Raw genomic sequence first — 18,079 nt, forward strand, 5'->3', positions numbered from 1 at the left:
ATGGTAGACCAATTGTGAAATCTGTGGATATGTTTAGTCTTTCAGGCAGAAAATGAGGAGTAAACCAGATGTGACATTATACACATCACCATCTCTCTCATGTTTCTCCCCTTTTTAATATAGCAGTCATGGGAAGAAGGTCTGGATTGGGACTGCAGAGGGAAAGAGTTTTGGCCCTTTTCCCCATGCTGTTTTGTGTTTTCCCACCAAAAATCCCCCCAGAAGCTGATATTGCCTTTGCCTTTGAAGTTACCTCTTGCTGCCACATCTAATTTGACCCTGAATTATTGTGTAGCTTTCATTTGATCTAGTTCTGACACTGGACCAATTCACAAGAGGAATCTCTCAAGCATAAAAAACAACAACAACCAACCCCACCACCACCCATAGGTTTTGTTGTGTTTCCTTTCCTTAGAGGTTGTTTACCCAAGGTAACAACCCTCAAAAAGCCTTCCTACTCTTTTGCACTGATCTGTTTATTGGCTTGAAGGTGGATTGGGTCACATTGTTGGGTATACTCCAACCTCTAAATTTTTTGTAACTGCTTGTCATGGGAAATGAGAGAAACCCAGCTATGACATCGGTAAGAAGAGAAACTCCATGTCGTATATATCAAGGATCCAGTTTGGTCACTTGCTTTGGTTTGTACAAATAAGCCCCCACTAAACTGTCAGTTCTTTATACAATTGACAAAGCATCCATGAAAGTCAATGGAAAACACCCATTGGTGGTAGAATCAAATTCTGGATCCAGTTGGCTCCTTAAGGCTACAATCCTTTATCCACTTATTTGGAAAGAAGCCCCACTGATCTCAACAGGATTTATTTCTGAGTAAACACTAAGAGTTGTGATATAAATCTTTGGAACAGACTGACCTATCTAGTTCCCCACTACAACTGTGCTACGACAATGCATAGTTATTATTAATCAGATAAATGAATGTTTAGCTACTTTAAAAGAAGCAGTGCTATGATATATAACAAAAAGAATTTTATGGTAAATAAATTAGAGCCCATACATGAACTGCATGTAATATATTGGAATGTTGGGGATTCTAAACATGATAAATAGTATTTAATAACACTACATTAAAATGTGCTCCTGCCTGGGCACTGTCTTTTACATTCAGGCCAAATTCAGACTCAAGAGAGCAGATTTAATAAGAGCCAAACAAAAAATAAAGCTAGAGGGATTCTCAATTTCTCTAAATGCTTGACCTTGTTTTCTGAGTTCAGGAAAGCATTACCGTATCTCCCAATCTGAAATTAACTCCATCCATCTCCACATAGGAGAATGTCTGCAAAGTTGTCTCATGATGAACCTGCTCTTCCATGCTCGATGGGGAAAGGCGTGACCAGACCACCACGTAGCCCATAGACTGATCTGAAGATGGACTGCTGAAAGTGCATTTGAGGTAGACATGGGCTCCCAAAAGCTCAGGAGTGACAACTGGCTGCAAAGCTGGGATCTGGAATTGTCCTGTGTGGAAATAGATTGTTGTATGATGAGCTTGTGTTGGATAATAGTTCCGCCAAGTAAAATATATAATTGAAGTAGTGCTAGAGAATATAAAGGCTTATAGAGTCTATAGTTTCAGGAATGAACCGTTGTAGGGCTGCTACACATCTCTTTAATGCCCTATATGTTGGATAAATGCAGAAAGATAATGTTGGAAGGTTGTAAGTTGTAAGTGAACTGACTAACTCAAGGCAAAAAGGAAACGTAGAATGGTAACCAAAGAGCCTTCAAGTGTTGGCAAGAAAAAGAGGGTGTGTTATTAACTCACTTGTTGAAGAATCTCTCAGTGCCAAAATAGGGGTGGGGGGAGGGGGATGAATGGCACAATGTGACATAGTATGTTTCCTTGTCACTTTGAATCACCATCTTGATGTATATGACTTCACTGAAGAGGTAAATTACCTCCCACCCAAAGCAATGAATCAGAATTTCAGGTGTGTCAATGTGTCCTGAATCATAGCATACAAATCATGTGCTACAGTAAATACAATGTTACAGCTGTAGAATATGGAAAGTGGTGTTTCAGGCAGAGTGGGTTACAGACTGGGTGGGCATGGACGAATCTGTCAGACTCTCTTTGTTCTACCTTCATTCATTCATTCATTCATTTACAATATTTATATACCGCTCCACATCAGAAGAATTTGGAGTGGTGAACAACAAGGTAAAAGAATAAAACACAAGGTTAAAAGAGTTAAAACATTTTTTAAAAAGACAAATCCCAATAAGGTGGAATTTAATCAACCACGGCTGGTCATGCAAGGAAGGCCTCTCAAAATAACAATGCCTTCAAGAGGCACTGGAAGGAACACAGTGTTCGTGCCTGCCTGACCTTTAAAGGTAGGGAATTCCACAGGAAGGGGCCTCCACAATGAAAGCTCTTTTCCTGGTGGACTCCAACCGGGCCATGGTCCATGTGGAACGACCAGGAACATGCCCTCTGATGACCTCAATGTCTGGGCAAGTTGGTAAAGAAGAAGGCGCTCTCTCAGCTATCCTGGTCCCAAGTTGTTTAGGGCTTTGTACACTAGTACTAATACCTTAAACCTGGTCTGGTAGCAAATAGGCAACCAGTGCAGTTCCCTCAGCAAAGGAGTTACATGCTGAAAAGGGGCAGCTCCAGATAGGGATGTCAGAGAATTCCGCCATGGACTGAAATGGGATCCAATTCCCTTCAGTCCGTGCCACGGAATCCTCTGAGGAATGGCACCACGAGGTCCTGTGGAACCAGCAGTCATGCGGCTTTTTTTTTTATCATCCGCACAGAGTTCAGAAATTTTCGTAAATAAAAATGCAAGGTAGTATATTCCGATTATAAATATGTAAGTTTTTTTTTTTTAATGAATTGTGCTCACTGCCTTGTTTGTGGGTGTTCTTTTCCCATTGAAATCCACCATCTCGTTTATTTCAGCCAAAACACTTCCTTCTCCTCGGGGCTTCCCAAAACAAGGCTGCCCTAGGTGTGCCTGAGTGATGCACTCTTTGTTTAAAGCAATGCTATTTTAAAGAAAGAAAAAACCTTTTAAAATGACCGTGCCGGTCTGGAGCCCTGCACGAGGTATTATGCTCCCTGCTAAGCTTTCTATTTCCACATCCAGTGTTGTTGGTGACATTATGAGGCTAAAATGGAGAGGAGAACCAACTCTGTGCATGTCTACTCAGAAGTAAGTCTTACTGAGTTCAATGCAACTTACCCCTACGCATGTCAGCACCCCACTTGCCCCCAGCTCAGCTTTGTATTTCCACATCCAGCTCATGAGCAAACCTCCTGTTAGTTATCTCACTGGGTGACTTTGGGCTGGACTCTAACCACTACATCATACTTCTGTTATGAAACTCATGAAGAAAAAGAGACAGTATAATGGAAAGTTCTTTCTGAAGCAGTCACACTTGTACAAATGCAGCATGAAGGGAAAGATCAGCAACCTTCTCTCTTTTTGAATAAAAAGCACACTCTGCACATGCTCAGGGAATGGACAAAATACGGAATTTGAAGAATATTTGAAGAACCAGGGAATATGAAGAACTATAGTCTTCCATTATGTGTGTGTGTGGGGGAATTTCCCTCAATCCACTGTTCCCTGGGAAAAAAACCCATTCACCCAAGGGTCTTCTGAGATAACTAACAGGAGGTTTGATCATGAGCTGGATGTGGAAATACAAAGCTGAGAGGAGAGGAGAACCAACTCTGTGCATGTCTACTCAGAAGTAAGTCTTACTGAGTTCAGTGCGACTTACTCCTACACATGTCAGCACCCCACTTGCCCCCAGCTCAGCTTTGTATTTCCACATCCAGCTCATGATCAAACCTCCTGTTAGTTATCTCAGAAGACCCTTGGGTGAATTGGGGGGGGGGGTTCCAGGGAACAGCTGGATTGAGGGAGATTCCCCCCCACACACACACACACATAATGGAAGAATATAGTTCTTCATATTCCCTGGTATGTTTATTCCTCATTTTGTCCATTCCTTGAGCATGTGCAGAGTGTGCTTTTTATTCAAACAAAGAGAAGGTTGCTGATCTTTCCCTTCATGCTGCATTTGTACAAGTGTGACTGCTTCAGAAAGAACTTTCCATTATACTGTCTCTTTTTCTTCAAGAGTTTCATATAACAGAAGTATGATGTAGTGGTTAGAGTCCAGCCCAAAGTCACCCGGGAGATAACTAACAGGAGGTTTGCTCATGAGCTGGATGTGGAAATACAAAGCTGAGCTGGGGGCAAGTGGGGTGCTGACATGTGTAGGAGTAAGTTGCATTGAACTCAGTAAGACTTACTTCTGAGTAGACATGCACAGAGTTGGTTCTCCTCTCCATTTTAGCCTCATAATGTCACCAACAACACTGGATGTGGAAATATAAAGCTTAGCAGGGAGAATAATACCTCGTCCAGGGCCAGCATGGTCATTTTAAAAGGTTTTTTCTTCCTTTAAAATTAAAACAGCATTGCTTTAAACAAAGAGTGCATCGCTCAGGCACACCTAGGACAGCCTTCTTTTGGGAAGTCCCTAGGAGGAGGAAGTGTTTTGGCTGAAAGTAATTACTGCACATCTCAGGGCAGGGAAAAAAATACGTAAATATCTCCAAAAAGTAGCCTTTCTTACTGAAGTTATGCAGACTCACGGAGATGGCTGGGCACCGGAATTACGGTTCTCGGTACGGATTTATCTTCATAATTTTTGGAGCAGAAAAAAAAGAAGAGAATTCCGGGGGCTTGTGAACGACAGTACGGACCACTGGCTGCAAACTGCGGAAGTCAAGCAGCACGGAAGGTACACAATTCGTACATCCCTAGCTCCAGACAACCTCCAGCATCTGGGACAGACTCAAGGGCAGCCCCACATAGAGCACGTTGCAGTAATCCAGTCTTCAAGTTACTAATGCCTGTACCACCATGGTCAAGCTATCCCTGTCCAGGAGATGCCGTAGCTGGTGAACCGGACAAAGCTGGTAAAAGGCACTCTGAGCCACCATGGCCACTTGGGCCTCCAGTGACAGCGATGGATCCAGGACTACCCCCAGACTACGGACCTGATCTTTCAAAGGGAGTGCAACCCCATCCAGAATAGGCAAGGAGCCTGTCCAGAATAGGCAATCGCCCAGACCTGGGAACCACTCACCCACAGGGCTTCTATTTTGCCAGGATTCAGCTTCAGTGTATTGGTCCTCATCCAGCCCATTTCTGAGTCAAGGCACTGATTCACGACTTGCACAGCCTCTCCTGATTCAGATGTCACAGGGAGGTAGAGCTGCATGTCATCAGCACACTGATGGCATTTACCTCCAAATCCCCTGATGACCACTCCCAGTGGCTTCATATAGATGTTAAACAACATCGAGGACAAGATGGTGCCCCATGGCACCCCATAGCTCAACTGCCAAGGGGCCAAGGAAGAGTCACCCAATGTTATTCTCTGAAATCAGGCCCGTAGGTAGGACCGGAACCACTGTAGCACAGTGCCTCCAATACCCATCCCACAGAGTCGATCCAGAAGGATACTGCTCCACTGGATGGCTACTTGAAGGCACAATGGAGGCAGCAAAATAAGCCTTCTTTGCTGCCCTCACTGCCACATAGTAGGCATGATTATGTGCTCTAGAGCATGCTCAATTGACTTCACTTCAAGCCTTGTGCCATCTGTGCTCTAGCCGACGTCCAGCCTGTTTCATTGACCGCAGCTCCCCAGTATACCAGGGAGCAGAACAGGCTCCACAGTGTCGGAGAGGGCACTTAGGTAGGGATGGACGAAAGTCCCTTACCTGATCCCGAAGCTTGCTTCACGGTGGGGGGGAGGCGCTCCATCCCTCCCCCAGAAATTCTGGCTGGGGGGGGAGGCGCCCCGTCCCTCCCCCCCTGAAATTCTGGCTGGGGGGGAGTCACCCTGTCCCTCCGGATGAAATTCTGGCTGGGGGGGAGGCACCCCATCCCTCCGGCCACGAAACCTCCTCTCCTGCCAGGATGCAAATGGCGGCGGCCGTAGCTGCTGCTGTTTGCGTCCCTGCAGTCAGCCGTGATAGGCTACATAAATCTTTACGTAGCCTATCACGGCTGACTTTGGAAAAAAAAAAAAGCACGTACGCAAATGGCGGCGCCCATGGGCGCCGCCATTTGCGTACGCGCTTTTTTTTCCCCCCCAAAGTCAGCCGTGATAGGCTACGTAAAGATTTACATAGCCTATCATGGTGTTTTTTAAAAATCTAGCCGTGATAGGCTACGTAAATCTTTACATAGCCTATCACATTTGTTTGTTTTGTTTTTGCTTTTACTTGGAAATAGCGGCGGTGGCAGCCGGTCGGAAGACCGGCCGCCGCAGCTGCCGCCACTGAACCGCCACCGAACCGCCGCTCTGGCAGCGGCTGCAGTGGCGGCGGCAGCTCCGGTTGCTGCCGGGCTGCTGCAGATGCAAATGGCGTCCTGAGTAGGGGACGCCATTTGTGTCCCTATGGTAGCCTGTGATGGGCTACGTAAATATTTACGTAGCCTATCACGGAGAAAACGGGAATGCAAATGGTGTAGGGGATGCCATTTGCATTCCCGCTTTAGCCGTCATAGGCTACGTAAATATTTATGAAGCCTGTCACGGGCTACCATAGAGACGCAAATGGCATCCCCTACTCAGGACGCCATTTGCGTCTGCAGCAGCTTGGGAGCGGCTGGAGGCCCCGCTGCGGGTTGGCCCGGCTGGTGGCTCCGCGGCCTAGCAGGATTCTGGGGGGAGGAACGGATCGTCTCCCCCCAATCAAGGATTTCGGGGGGAGGGATGGAGCGCCTCCCCCCCACCTCGGATGTCCCTGGACGAAACCAGGTAAGTGTTTCGTACATCCCTACATCTCACTGTTCCACAGTGAGGCTAGGGCCTCAGCTGGATCACCAGCTCTCTCCACTGGAAAGATTCCATCAGTCTCCTGGAGCAGACCATCCAAATAAGTCCCCCACCACCGCGGGAGGAGAGTAATGCCGTAAATTCAAATCTCACCAGGAAATGGTCTGACCATGACACAGGGGTTACTTCAAACTGCACAATCTTCAGAATACCCATCTCACAACTTGGAGCAAAAACCAGATCAGGGGTGTTGGGCTGATGGCATACTGAGACAGCCCCATGGTTGTCATGGAGGCCATGAAGTCCTGAGCTGGAACTCTGGAGACAGCCTCAGCATGGAAGTTGAAGTCACCCAGAACCACCATCCTGGGTTTCTCCAATAACACACTTGTTACTGCCTCAGCCAGCTCAGTCAGGGAGGATGCTGACAGCAGGGTGGGTGGTACACCAGCAGCAACCCGTCTGTCTCTATGGCCCAACACCAGGTACAGCCCCTCAAGGCCTGCTTCAAGGTGGTTTCCTGGTGATAGAGGTAGAGGTTCTATGAACTACGGTGACTCCCCCCACCCCCGGCCCTCCAACCTATGTTGGTGCTGTACGGTACCGAATACCCAGGTGGGGAGAACTGAGTCAGATCAACTCCACCCAGCTCACCCACCCAAGTCTCAGTAATACATGCCAGGTCAGCCTTCTCATCCACAATTAATGGATGTGTGGTCTTCCAGCCTTCTCATCCACAATTAACGAGTGTGGTCTTACTGCAGACTGATCTAGCGTTACATAGAAGCACTGCAAGAGCGGAGGGCTCTGTGGATGAGCTACCAGGCACATGAGAGCTAGAGGAGGGAGGCAGAAGAGGAGCAGTGTATAAACTTCTTTTAAACTTCTGTTCATCCTGTTGATGAAGAAATTTGTGGATTTTGTTAAGTTCTTATCAAACAATGACTCAAACAAAATTCTCATCCATCTTTACCAGCTTTGCCAGCCAAATTCAATAGGTACAGCTTTTCCTGTCATGGAGAGGATCAAGTGATACCTGCCTGCCATGTAGCTGTTAAAACTGAGGAGCCTGTCAGAAAAAAGTGGTGACTGCCCTAATTGAAACATGGCAAAATATGTTTCATGGCAAAATACAAAGGATTCAAAGCCAGACTTTTAAGAATTAATTTGATAAAAGAATCTGTCAGATTTTTTTTCTCACAAATTCATTTTTTAAAATCTCAAGTTCTTTCTGCTTCATTTATGGAGAAGTTTGCAAATTTTGGTAAGTTCTGATCAAAACATGAACCAAACAAAATTCTCTCCCATCCCTCCACAAGGGCCAGCCCTCCCATGAGGCACAGACCATCACCTTTGGTGGCAATTTGGGAGGGGCATACCCCTCCATCCACTGCTAGGAGGGCTGCCTGCCACCACCAGCAGCTCCATTTTCCTGGTGGAGTACTCCCACCACCTCCCAAACCCAATGCCTTGGTCTGAGGAAGAGCTCCTCAGAGTGAGGCGTTGGCGGGCACTCCAGAGAGTCCCACTGACTGCTCCCCTGCTGTGATAAGAAAAGTAGCTGACACAGATGTCTGGAGCAACTAATAGGCCTGATTTTTCACTCCAAGAAGTCCTTCCTCAGAGCAAAGCATTGAGTGGCCACTCCAGAAAGCCCCACTGGTCACTTTCCCACAGTGGCAAAGATGGATCCGATGCCTTTCTCTGAGGAAGTATTTCTCAGAGTAAGGCATTGGGTGACAGATGCCACAGCAGGAAAGCAGCCAGAGTAGATCTCCCAAGCAGCCATCAGGCCCAATGCCTCACTCTGAGATGTCCTTCCTCAGAGCAAGGCATTGTGGGTGAGGTGCAGGGGATTGCAGGGTTTAAGGAGAATCAGAAAAAAGAATCATCATCCTGCCCACTCCACTGACAGAAGTTTCTGCTGATCAAAAGAGCCTTCCATTGGATATAATCCCGCATAAATAACTAACCACCTGGAATCCTCTGATTTTGTACTTTACACTTGCAAACTGATAGCCAGGATTGAAACATTTCCATGCATGAGAGGGAAGTACAAGGGTCTACTAATTTTCTCTCCCAGCTGTAGCCTATCCCACATATGCTGCTCTGGAAGGTCTCCTGATCCTCAGTAATTGCTTTTGGGGAGATGAAAGGAGCTGCTGTAAGAGGAGACCATAAAAACTCCAGTGCAAATGTCAAGCACCTTGCATGGCCCGTTGGATCCTGACTTTTGTCTACAAATAAAATATACCTTTCATTTGCTGCAAATATTTTTAATTACCTTGAAAGATGTCTTCTAGCTTAGTTCCTCTAGGACCAACATTGTTCAGTTGTGATTCTTCAACAGCTAAAGAAATAAAATGAGGTTAGCATGGCACCATGAAGTGGCAAAGCTAGTGTTGAAGAGCGTGCTGGTGTTTAGCTGGACTTAAAGTCTGAGTAATATTTACAGTTTTCATGTTTACCCAAATACAGAAAGAAAGAAAGAAAGAAAGAAAGAAAGAAAGAAAGAAAGAAAGAAATTTAAGCATATGCTTTGAAAACAATGAGAAGATTTTTTTATCATGATATTATCATGATAATAATGATGCCATCAGTGTGCATGGTGTTTTACAAGAGGGAAACTTCCTGCCCTGAGGAGCTTACAATCTAAAATGACATCCAGTGGAAACAACAGAAAAGGGGGAAGGAAACAGAGGCAGGGAGTAAACAGGGAAAGACTATGCAATTGTTTCAATTACATGTACTTGGGCTTACTTTTATTAGGGCATAGAAAACTAGGCAATTGTGCCAAAAGCTTCATAGAAAAGGAAAGTTTTTAGGAGGAATTTGACTGAAGTAAAGACAGCTGGCCTCACACAGGTGTTCTCAGACAAGTACCAAGCATAGGGGGCAGCAAAGGAGAAAGGGAGGAGCCTTTTGAGGGAGCAGAAGACCAACTCTAAGAATAATATCTGAAGTATAATAGTATAATAACTTAATATCTGAAGTATGATATCTGAAATGCCAGTCCATTAATGGGGTGGCAGAGAAGGTGCCAGTCCTATGGGCAGAGCTGTTGACAGAGACTGGCAGAAGGGTACAGAAACAGAATTTTGAAAAGGTGGTAACCATAATTTTCTTGGTGTTGCATCCATGAGAGCTAATTTGTACAGTAAGATTCAGGTAGCGAAGGCAAGTATAAGGGAATAAAGCTATGCATCTCTATGATGCTGCTAAGGGAGAATCATTTCTAGCGATCTATATGCACTTGAACAATCTCAGTTCAGAAGGTATAATGGACTGAGTGAGGAATGGCTGTCTGCTCTTCCTTTTGTTTCCTAAGTAGAGAATAGAGTATGGAACTCTACCAGTGGACTGACAATGATGTCTGACGAAAGTAATCATCAAAGTGTCACCCAAAAGCTGTTCCCCAGTTCCCTACCTCCCTCAGCTTCAAAGGCTTCCAAACAATTTTTTATAGCACAATACTGTGCCTATCTACTGAAAAGTAAGCCCCTTTTACTTCAATGGGACTTAATCACAGATAAATGTATATAGAACTGCAGTCTTTACCTCCAATCAAATATTTCAGTTTTAGATGCCACTCATCATCATCATCATTATCATGCTCAAAGCAGTTAGCTTTGCTCTTTAAGCAAAACATGGAGGCAAAGGCTTTAGTAAAGGTTATGTGTACAGTGTAACCAAGCTAATACCTTGGTAACACTCTGCAGATTAAATTCTGCCAAAGTAATAACAGCTATTCCTCAGAAGCACCTTGGGCGGCAACTGATTTATTAGCTACATGGTCTGCATCTTACTGGGAGCAATGCTTGACTTGCAAGGTCACTGGTATGTGTATAGCAATAACAGGACCTTTGAACATGTTGCAAGAGAGGTATATACAATTGAATTGATAAATACAGACTTCATGAAACCCACCTTCTGCGCAGTAACCCATACATCCTTGAGTCGGTTGCAAGAGATAAACAAAGAATTCTCCACAGTGCCTAACTGATATAGGTATTCGGAACAGACAACAGTCTTTGGTGCTTCCAAAAAAGAACTGCCAGGTCGCACAGGCTGTTAGCGGCTTTCTCTCACCAGGGTGTGGGAGGGAGCCAGATTCAAGTGACAGCCAGACTGGAGCTTGCGTCCCACATTTGTTCATCTGTGGAAAAATATATACCACTTCCATCAATTGACTCATTTCTACTTGATGTTTGTCTGTGAGTATTTTGAGTATAATTCTGCTCACTAATGAGGTGGAGGCAATGGGCAGGATCCAACTGTGTCATTCTGCTGGCACAAATGACGTTGTGCTAGTGGAAACTAGGTTCTGAACTATGCGCCAGAGGAGAATCCAACTAAAGGTATGTTTGCACAACCATGGTTGCGCAACTGGATGTACATTATACTTGCGCAACTGGATGTACATTATACTTGCGCAACTGATTGTGCACCTGGCTGTGCATCCTGTTTACACAACTGTGTGTGCAACCAGTTGCACATCACACTTCCACAAGCCTTTCACATGCCTAATGTGCAGACGCTTGTGCAAGAGAAAGATTTGGCACGCACAGCTCCGCCAGAGCTATTTGTGTTTGTGGAACAACACCGTTGGATACTGCCCAATGTTGTGGGTGGTGACAGGAAAGATGGCAAGACAAAAAGAACTCAGGGTCAGCTACACCTCCTTCATGAGGTCTGATGTACGAAAGGGACTTACCTTGTCCTGCAGCTTTTTTTGCGGTGGGGGGGAGGCGCTTCACTTCTCCCCCTGAAGTTCATGCGAGGGGGGGAGGCTTCCCACCTCGCCCGGCTGAAATTCAGGCCGGGCGGGAGGCGCCCCATCCCTCGCCGGTGAAAGTCAGGCCGGGTAGAAGCGCCCCGTCTCCCCGGCCGCGAACGTCAAAAGAAAAAAAAAAAAAAAAACACGCCCCTGTGATAGGCTACGTAACGATTAACGTAGCCTATCACGGCTAGATCTGCAAAGTCAGCCATGATAGGCTACGTTAATCGTCATGTAGCCTATCACGGGTGACTTTGAAAAAAAAAAAAAAGCACATATGCAAATGGCGGCCCCCATAGGGAGCCGCCATTCGCATTCCTTATTTGGTCCCTGTAGTCTACGTAAAGATTTACATAGACTACGGCGAAAATAAGGGCAACGCTATTTGCGTTGTCCTTATTTTCGCCATAGTCTACGTAAATCTTTACGTAGACTACAGGGACCAAATAAGGAATGCGAATGGCGGCTCCCTATGGGGGCCGCCATTAGCCATACGTGCTTTTTTTTTTTTTTTAAGTCACCCGTGATAGGCTACGTGACGATTAATGTAGCCTATCACGGCTGACTTTGCAAATCTAGCCGTGATAGGCTACGTTAATCATTACGTAGCCTATCACAGGGGCGTTTTTTTTTTTTAACTTTTCTTGTAATGGCAGCGGCGGCAGCCGGTCAAAAGACCGGCTGCCACCCCCGCCCCTGATGAAGACCTGCCGAACCGCCGCCGGGACCCGCCGCCGGGAGGGACATTCGTGAAAGGTAAGTCCCATCCTGGGGGGGAGGGGCGGGGGCGGAGAATTTCTCCCCGAACAACCTTCGGAGGACCGAATGCATTGGCACTCGGCCCCCCGAAGTTTCGGGGAGAAATTCTCCCCCATCCCTATAAAAAACTTAAACACACACACAGTGGCAGTTTACAGATGAGATCATCATAGGCCCGCTTATCTGGAACAAGAGATATGACACATTTTCTGTTTCAGAGCTTCAAACAAATGCCTTTTCATTTATGTTCTGTACATCTGCTTGGGCATCACCATGAAGTAAACAAAAATCGCAAGTGTTTGGAGAGAGAGTTGGAAGCACTGAACACTTGACAGTTTTATTCCTTTGGAAAGCTGTCAGGCAGCCCAGTACTGTCCAGAGCGCTAGCAGCTGGAGGGTAAGCAGCGGTTTACCTGGGAATATCTAAACCTATTTCATCAAATGGAATTCGCCAACATAATAGCTTAGCTTCATATGCTTTTAAAAGTCCATCAGACAATTTTAATCAGTGGTGTAGTGGAGAAGGAACACAAGGGAGTGCAATTCTGAGACTGTTCTTCAGTTCAAGAGTGATGATGTCATCTGCTGAGGTGCCAAGGCCATTGACAGACACACACACCCCTTACTCTGCCAAGTGAAAGAGATGATAATGAGGCTTCCAAGTTTTACTGTTGTTTGTGACACGTGAACTTCACTTACGCACTCTGCAACTTGCTACAATGATACACAGCTGCTGCTATAGGATTCATTTTTTTATTCAGTATTTCCTAGAATTGCACTTCTACATACAACCACTCATAGAATTCCAGCTTTGGCCCAGTTACATTTATCATCTAAACCATGATTTTTATGACAACAAACTAGTCTGCATGAATCTCAGGTTCGCACGCTCCCCTCCCCCTGTGGTCCTCTTTCATGCATGACAGAACATTACTCCTTTTCTCAGCCTGCCCACAACAATATGGGTATAACAACACAGGGCTAATTTCCAGGACAGCACAATCTCCCTACAATGTAAATATAATAATGGTGAACTTTATTTGCATTGGTAGGGTAATTATTTAAATGTTTACAAACTCAAAGGGGAAAAACCATGTTATTTATTTCATTAATGAGCTTGAGCTCCTGACTTTGCTGCTACTTTTCGTTTTGGAGTGGATATGCTACTTCCCAATCACACCTACACTAAAATCCTATTTTTTTCAGGTGTCTTCTGTAGGCAGCAATCCCTTCTCTGCCAGGGAAGGCCAAAAATGTGGATTCCTAGTCACAGAATACTGTGATATTCCTAATGACCACAGGAACATAGGAAGCTGCCTTATACTGGGGCAGTTCATATGCCCACCGTGGCTTATTGAAGCCATGGTAGGCTGTGGCACATGCTAACATGTGCAGGTGGCCATTCTGAATATTCAACCCTCAGCCTGGTTTGTTGTGTCATGCGAACCCAGGCACCATGGGTTATATGAGGGTTAAACAACATGGTCTGTTGTTGGGTTATGCGAGCATTGTTTAACCCTCACATAGCCCACAGTCCCCAGGTTCACACAACATGATAAGCCACGGCCAGGCACTGAATATTCCAAATGGCCGGATGCATGTGCTGGCATGTGCTGCGGCCCACCATGGCTTAAACAAGCCATGGTGGGCAGTTCAATCATGCAAACTAGGTCACTGAGTCAGAGCATTGGTCCATCTAGCCCAGTATTGTCGAGAATCACGGGCAGTGGCTCTCCGGGGTTTCAGGTAGGATTCTTCCATAGCCCTACCTGGAGAAGCCAAAGATTGAAACTGGGACATTCCACATGCAAAGCAGAAGGTAGAGAAGGTGCTCTACCACTGAGCTATCATCCTTCCTTTAAGGTATCATCACCTGAACTGGTAACTCTCTGGCATCCAAGCAACATTTTACATATTCGTAGTGGAGAAAATGGTTTCTATGAGATATTTGCACAACGTATTTCCACATTTGCACTCACGCTACAATCAGTCCTGACTCTTCAGAAGGTCAGTATCTGTGAATAACAAACATGCATGGGGAGGAGTCAGGCTCAGCCTCTCCTATTGGCCTTCATTGTCCATGGAGTATCGGAAGCCTGAAAAGGACTTGTAAGAATTGGCCAATGGATGAAGAAGATATCCATTGAGCTGGCCACACAAAATGGTGTATCTATAATGTTATACCGGGGTAGGCAACTTGGTGCCCTCCGAATGCTTTGGACTACAACTCCCATAAGCCATGTCTGTTGGCTAGGCTGGTTGGGAATGATGGGAGTTGTCGTTAAAAACATCTGGAGGGAACTAGTTTGCCTACCCCTGGCTTATACTACCATAATACACACCTGAAAATAAGTGCAAGAAGACTTGGCTTATTTGCAGTTGGTGTTTAATTGGCTCTCAAATGGTTTTAGCGTATAACAGTTACCCTCAGCAAGGAGGTAAGCACTTCCAAATTGTGCACAGATCTTTCTCCATTTTGGAGCCCTATGAAATAGTGTCCTGCTTCAGTGCAACGGTTGAAATTGAGCATTATGTCAGGTTCGAAAAATTATTTTTGAAAAAAGGGGTCATTTTTCTTTGGTGCAACTCTGCTAGATTTCTTAAGCAGCAGCAGCAGCTCTTTTGTAGCACAAAAATGGATCTTTTGTATATGACAGCAGGGTGAGACTGGAGGTCACAGTATAAGTTATGCTTGCTTCATTGTAGTTCTGTCAGCTGAATTTTACCTGGCAGCCCCAAGGCTAAAGAGACACAAGGAGAATGGAAAGGCTGCCTGAGCATTCAGAATAAAATGGTGGGAAAGATACATTCATGATGTTTACTCAAATGGGAAACCTGTTCCAATGGCCAGGCTGGTTGGCTGGGAGTTGTAGGACTTTTTTTCTGTGTGCTATTACGCCTTCATAGGATTACACCTTTAGGCTAAGAGACATAAATCCTTGCCCCAAGCTGTGATTCCGCACACACCAGCCAGTGGCACTGCCATGGCTGAGGAGGCCCTGGGCAAGATGCCTTCTGGGGCTCCCATTGCACCATCCTGGCTGCTCTGCTGCCCTGCTTTCTCTCTCTACCCACACTGCTTTGCTCATTCACTCTCTTCCACCCATCCCTTTATGAGGCAGTGGAAAGGGGATAAACAGTTTCGTGTTTTTTTTCTTAAAAAAAAATCCTTTTACAGAGATTGGCCATCATTCTGGACAACCCAATGACCTCTATGCTTTTTAAAAGGAACAAAAAATGGACAACTCATTTGTTTCCTGCCACCTAGCTGCTCTCCCTCCCCATTTTCTCCTTCCTCACTCATTACTTCCTCCCCTTACCAGGTGGCAACAAACAGTGAAATGACATCTTTTTCCTTTATCTTTTTTTTAAAAAATGAGCATGCTGAAGAGTGAAGCACTCTGGGCCAGCCAATGAAGATGGCAGGTGTGGCTGGAGCTTTGTTCCACAGCACACCTGTTGCGAAACATTTTAAAAACTGGAAAGGAAAAAGGTGTCACCACTCATCGCTGCTGTCATGGTGGCCCCAGGGCTGTGGGGCTCTGGATTTATGCCCTTTGGTCCTAGTGTTGCCACTGACATCTGCCCTCACATCTTCTCTCTTTTCCTCCCTTTTCCAGTGCACCACAGATTCAGTGGCACAATTCTAGTCATGGTGTGCCATGATGAAGGAACGTTACACCAAGATGTCTCCTTATGACTCAAGCAAAAAAGATAAGCCATGTGCTAAAGGGTAGCTATGGCACCCACAGTGTTCAAACTCCAAGTTAAGGGTGAGCATGACAGAACTTGTAGACAAATTATATGCTGCAAGTGTATCCTCATCATGAACAAAATGGACTTGTACATCCAACAGAAAATGCGAATAAGAAGCAGAGAGGTATACACAGTACATGAAGACATGTGTGTGTGTGTGTGTGTGTGTGTGTGTATTCTACAGTCCACAGAACTCCATTGATCTAATCTAGTGGTATTTATTTCCAAATAATCATATAGAGATTGTCAGAATTAAAAGCAGCAATGTCAGATGAGAGAATAAACCAGTTGAAGAGTATCAGTTATATTCTTTGCAATACTAGGAAGTTTTTTTTTTTTTAAAAAAAAATTCATACATCTTGATGCAGTGGCTTTTTATAGCATCTAACTTAGTTATTAATTGCTATGTAAAAGTGGTTCTATGAACACAATCAGTGGTGGTGTTGAATGTCAATGGTGATATTTTGGATATGTAAACATTCCTCCATAATGATTTCACACTGATAATAACAAAGGTAAAGCAATTAAATTTAAGTATATGGCTAGAATTTCAGTGCATTTATTTATGCACCAAAATGATAGAGCAAAAGTTAATCACTCTAAATGAGAGAATAAACATGTATTCAAATTTTACCCATAGAAATCAATGGGACTTCAAATTGCTTAATTTTGAATAGATTGTGCACTAGATTTTTTATTATGTGCATGCCTGCTTATGATGCAGGGAGAGGGTAATACATAGACCACTGGCAATTGACATCATGATCCTACCAAATTAAGCACTTCGATGTCCCACTGATTTTTCAAGGGTATATTTAAGCATATGTCTAACTCTCTTGCACTGTAATCAGTGGGATTTAGAAGTGCTCAACTTTGGCTGGATTGTGAGTATCTACCTGTTCCTCTTAACATGGAATGTTGAGGACTTTGAAGATTTGGATTGAAAGGAAAGAATCTTTTAACATTGTTCACTACTTTATAAGAGACCCAACTGGATGGGTAGGAGATAAACACAATTTCACTCATCTTTAGAGGAACTCCCCCCCCCTCGAATTCCTGTATCTCTTATCAGTTCCTAAATAGTCAAGAGGAGAGTGAAATGACTGCAATAATCAAGCACTGGTCTTCTCCAGGGTAGTCTCAGTGAAGATAACAGACCATTTTAGAGAAAGTGGTTTCTAGCATCAGTGCAATTAGAAACTGACTGAACTGTACCTGGCAACTGCTAAGCACCCTTTTAAGGGTTCAGCTTCACAGATTTCTATGGGAATCTGAATACTCACCATCTGCCAGAATTTGTCACTTTTCATGTTAAAACATACTTTACTGACATTTCTTAATTAATCCATTTCTGCACCACTGTGAGATAGGTTTGCATTAAATATTGTTCATCCCTAGCTAAGCATCCACTAATCCATCAAATTATTTGATTTAGAACCACATATAAAAATGTGGATGAGCTGCCCATTTCAAGTAAATGGAAAATATACTGGTATTAGTGCTGCATCCTGGGATGTTTTATTCTACTTATTTAGGATTTAGATATTCAATTGATTTCATTGACTGAACATTCCCAGGTTCTATGCAATTTCAAGTTTTAAAAAACCCTGAATCATTGGACCTATCATTTGGGGTTTGCATAGAAATTATGGTATTAAAAATAAGTAGGAGTTATGAGAGAAATGCATGCTTATGTTTAAATGATAGAGCAGCTTCTTCAGCATTTTTCTGACTGATAGTTACTGCCTGGCATTGTTGTTCAGTGCCTGAGATAAGCTGCTTCTTGAAATTTTGTATGTTGTTAATTTTTAAAAAAGAATTATCACAGGGAAATTAAACACTCTGTTTCATTTTATCCAACAGCAATCCATTTCTCAGTCTTGATGTCATATGTCATGAGCACAATCAATTATTCAACCAATAATTCAACCAATCAATTAATGTGTA

General features: G+C 44.4%; 1 protein-coding gene across 1 annotated transcript in view; it reads right to left on the reverse strand.

Annotated features, from left to right (window-relative positions):
• The window catches only part of LOC146358384 (von Willebrand factor D and EGF domain-containing protein-like), a 431,792-nt gene that overhangs the window by 339,441 nt on the left and 74,272 nt on the right, over positions 1 to 18,079 (reverse strand). Inside the window, 3 exon segments of the mRNA XM_084809588.1 lie at positions 1,247 to 1,479; positions 9,125 to 9,190; positions 10,768 to 10,996. Of these exon segments, the coding sequence (XP_084665714.1) occupies positions 1,247 to 1,479; positions 9,125 to 9,190; positions 10,768 to 10,996 (528 nt within the window).

The sequence above is a fragment of the Heloderma suspectum genome, chromosome 1, assembly GCF_057233095.1.
Source record: "Heloderma suspectum isolate Gila_16-S chromosome 1, 16-S_ref, whole genome shotgun sequence".
In the NCBI taxonomy this organism is placed as follows: Eukaryota; Metazoa; Chordata; class Lepidosauria; order Squamata; family Helodermatidae; genus Heloderma; species Heloderma suspectum.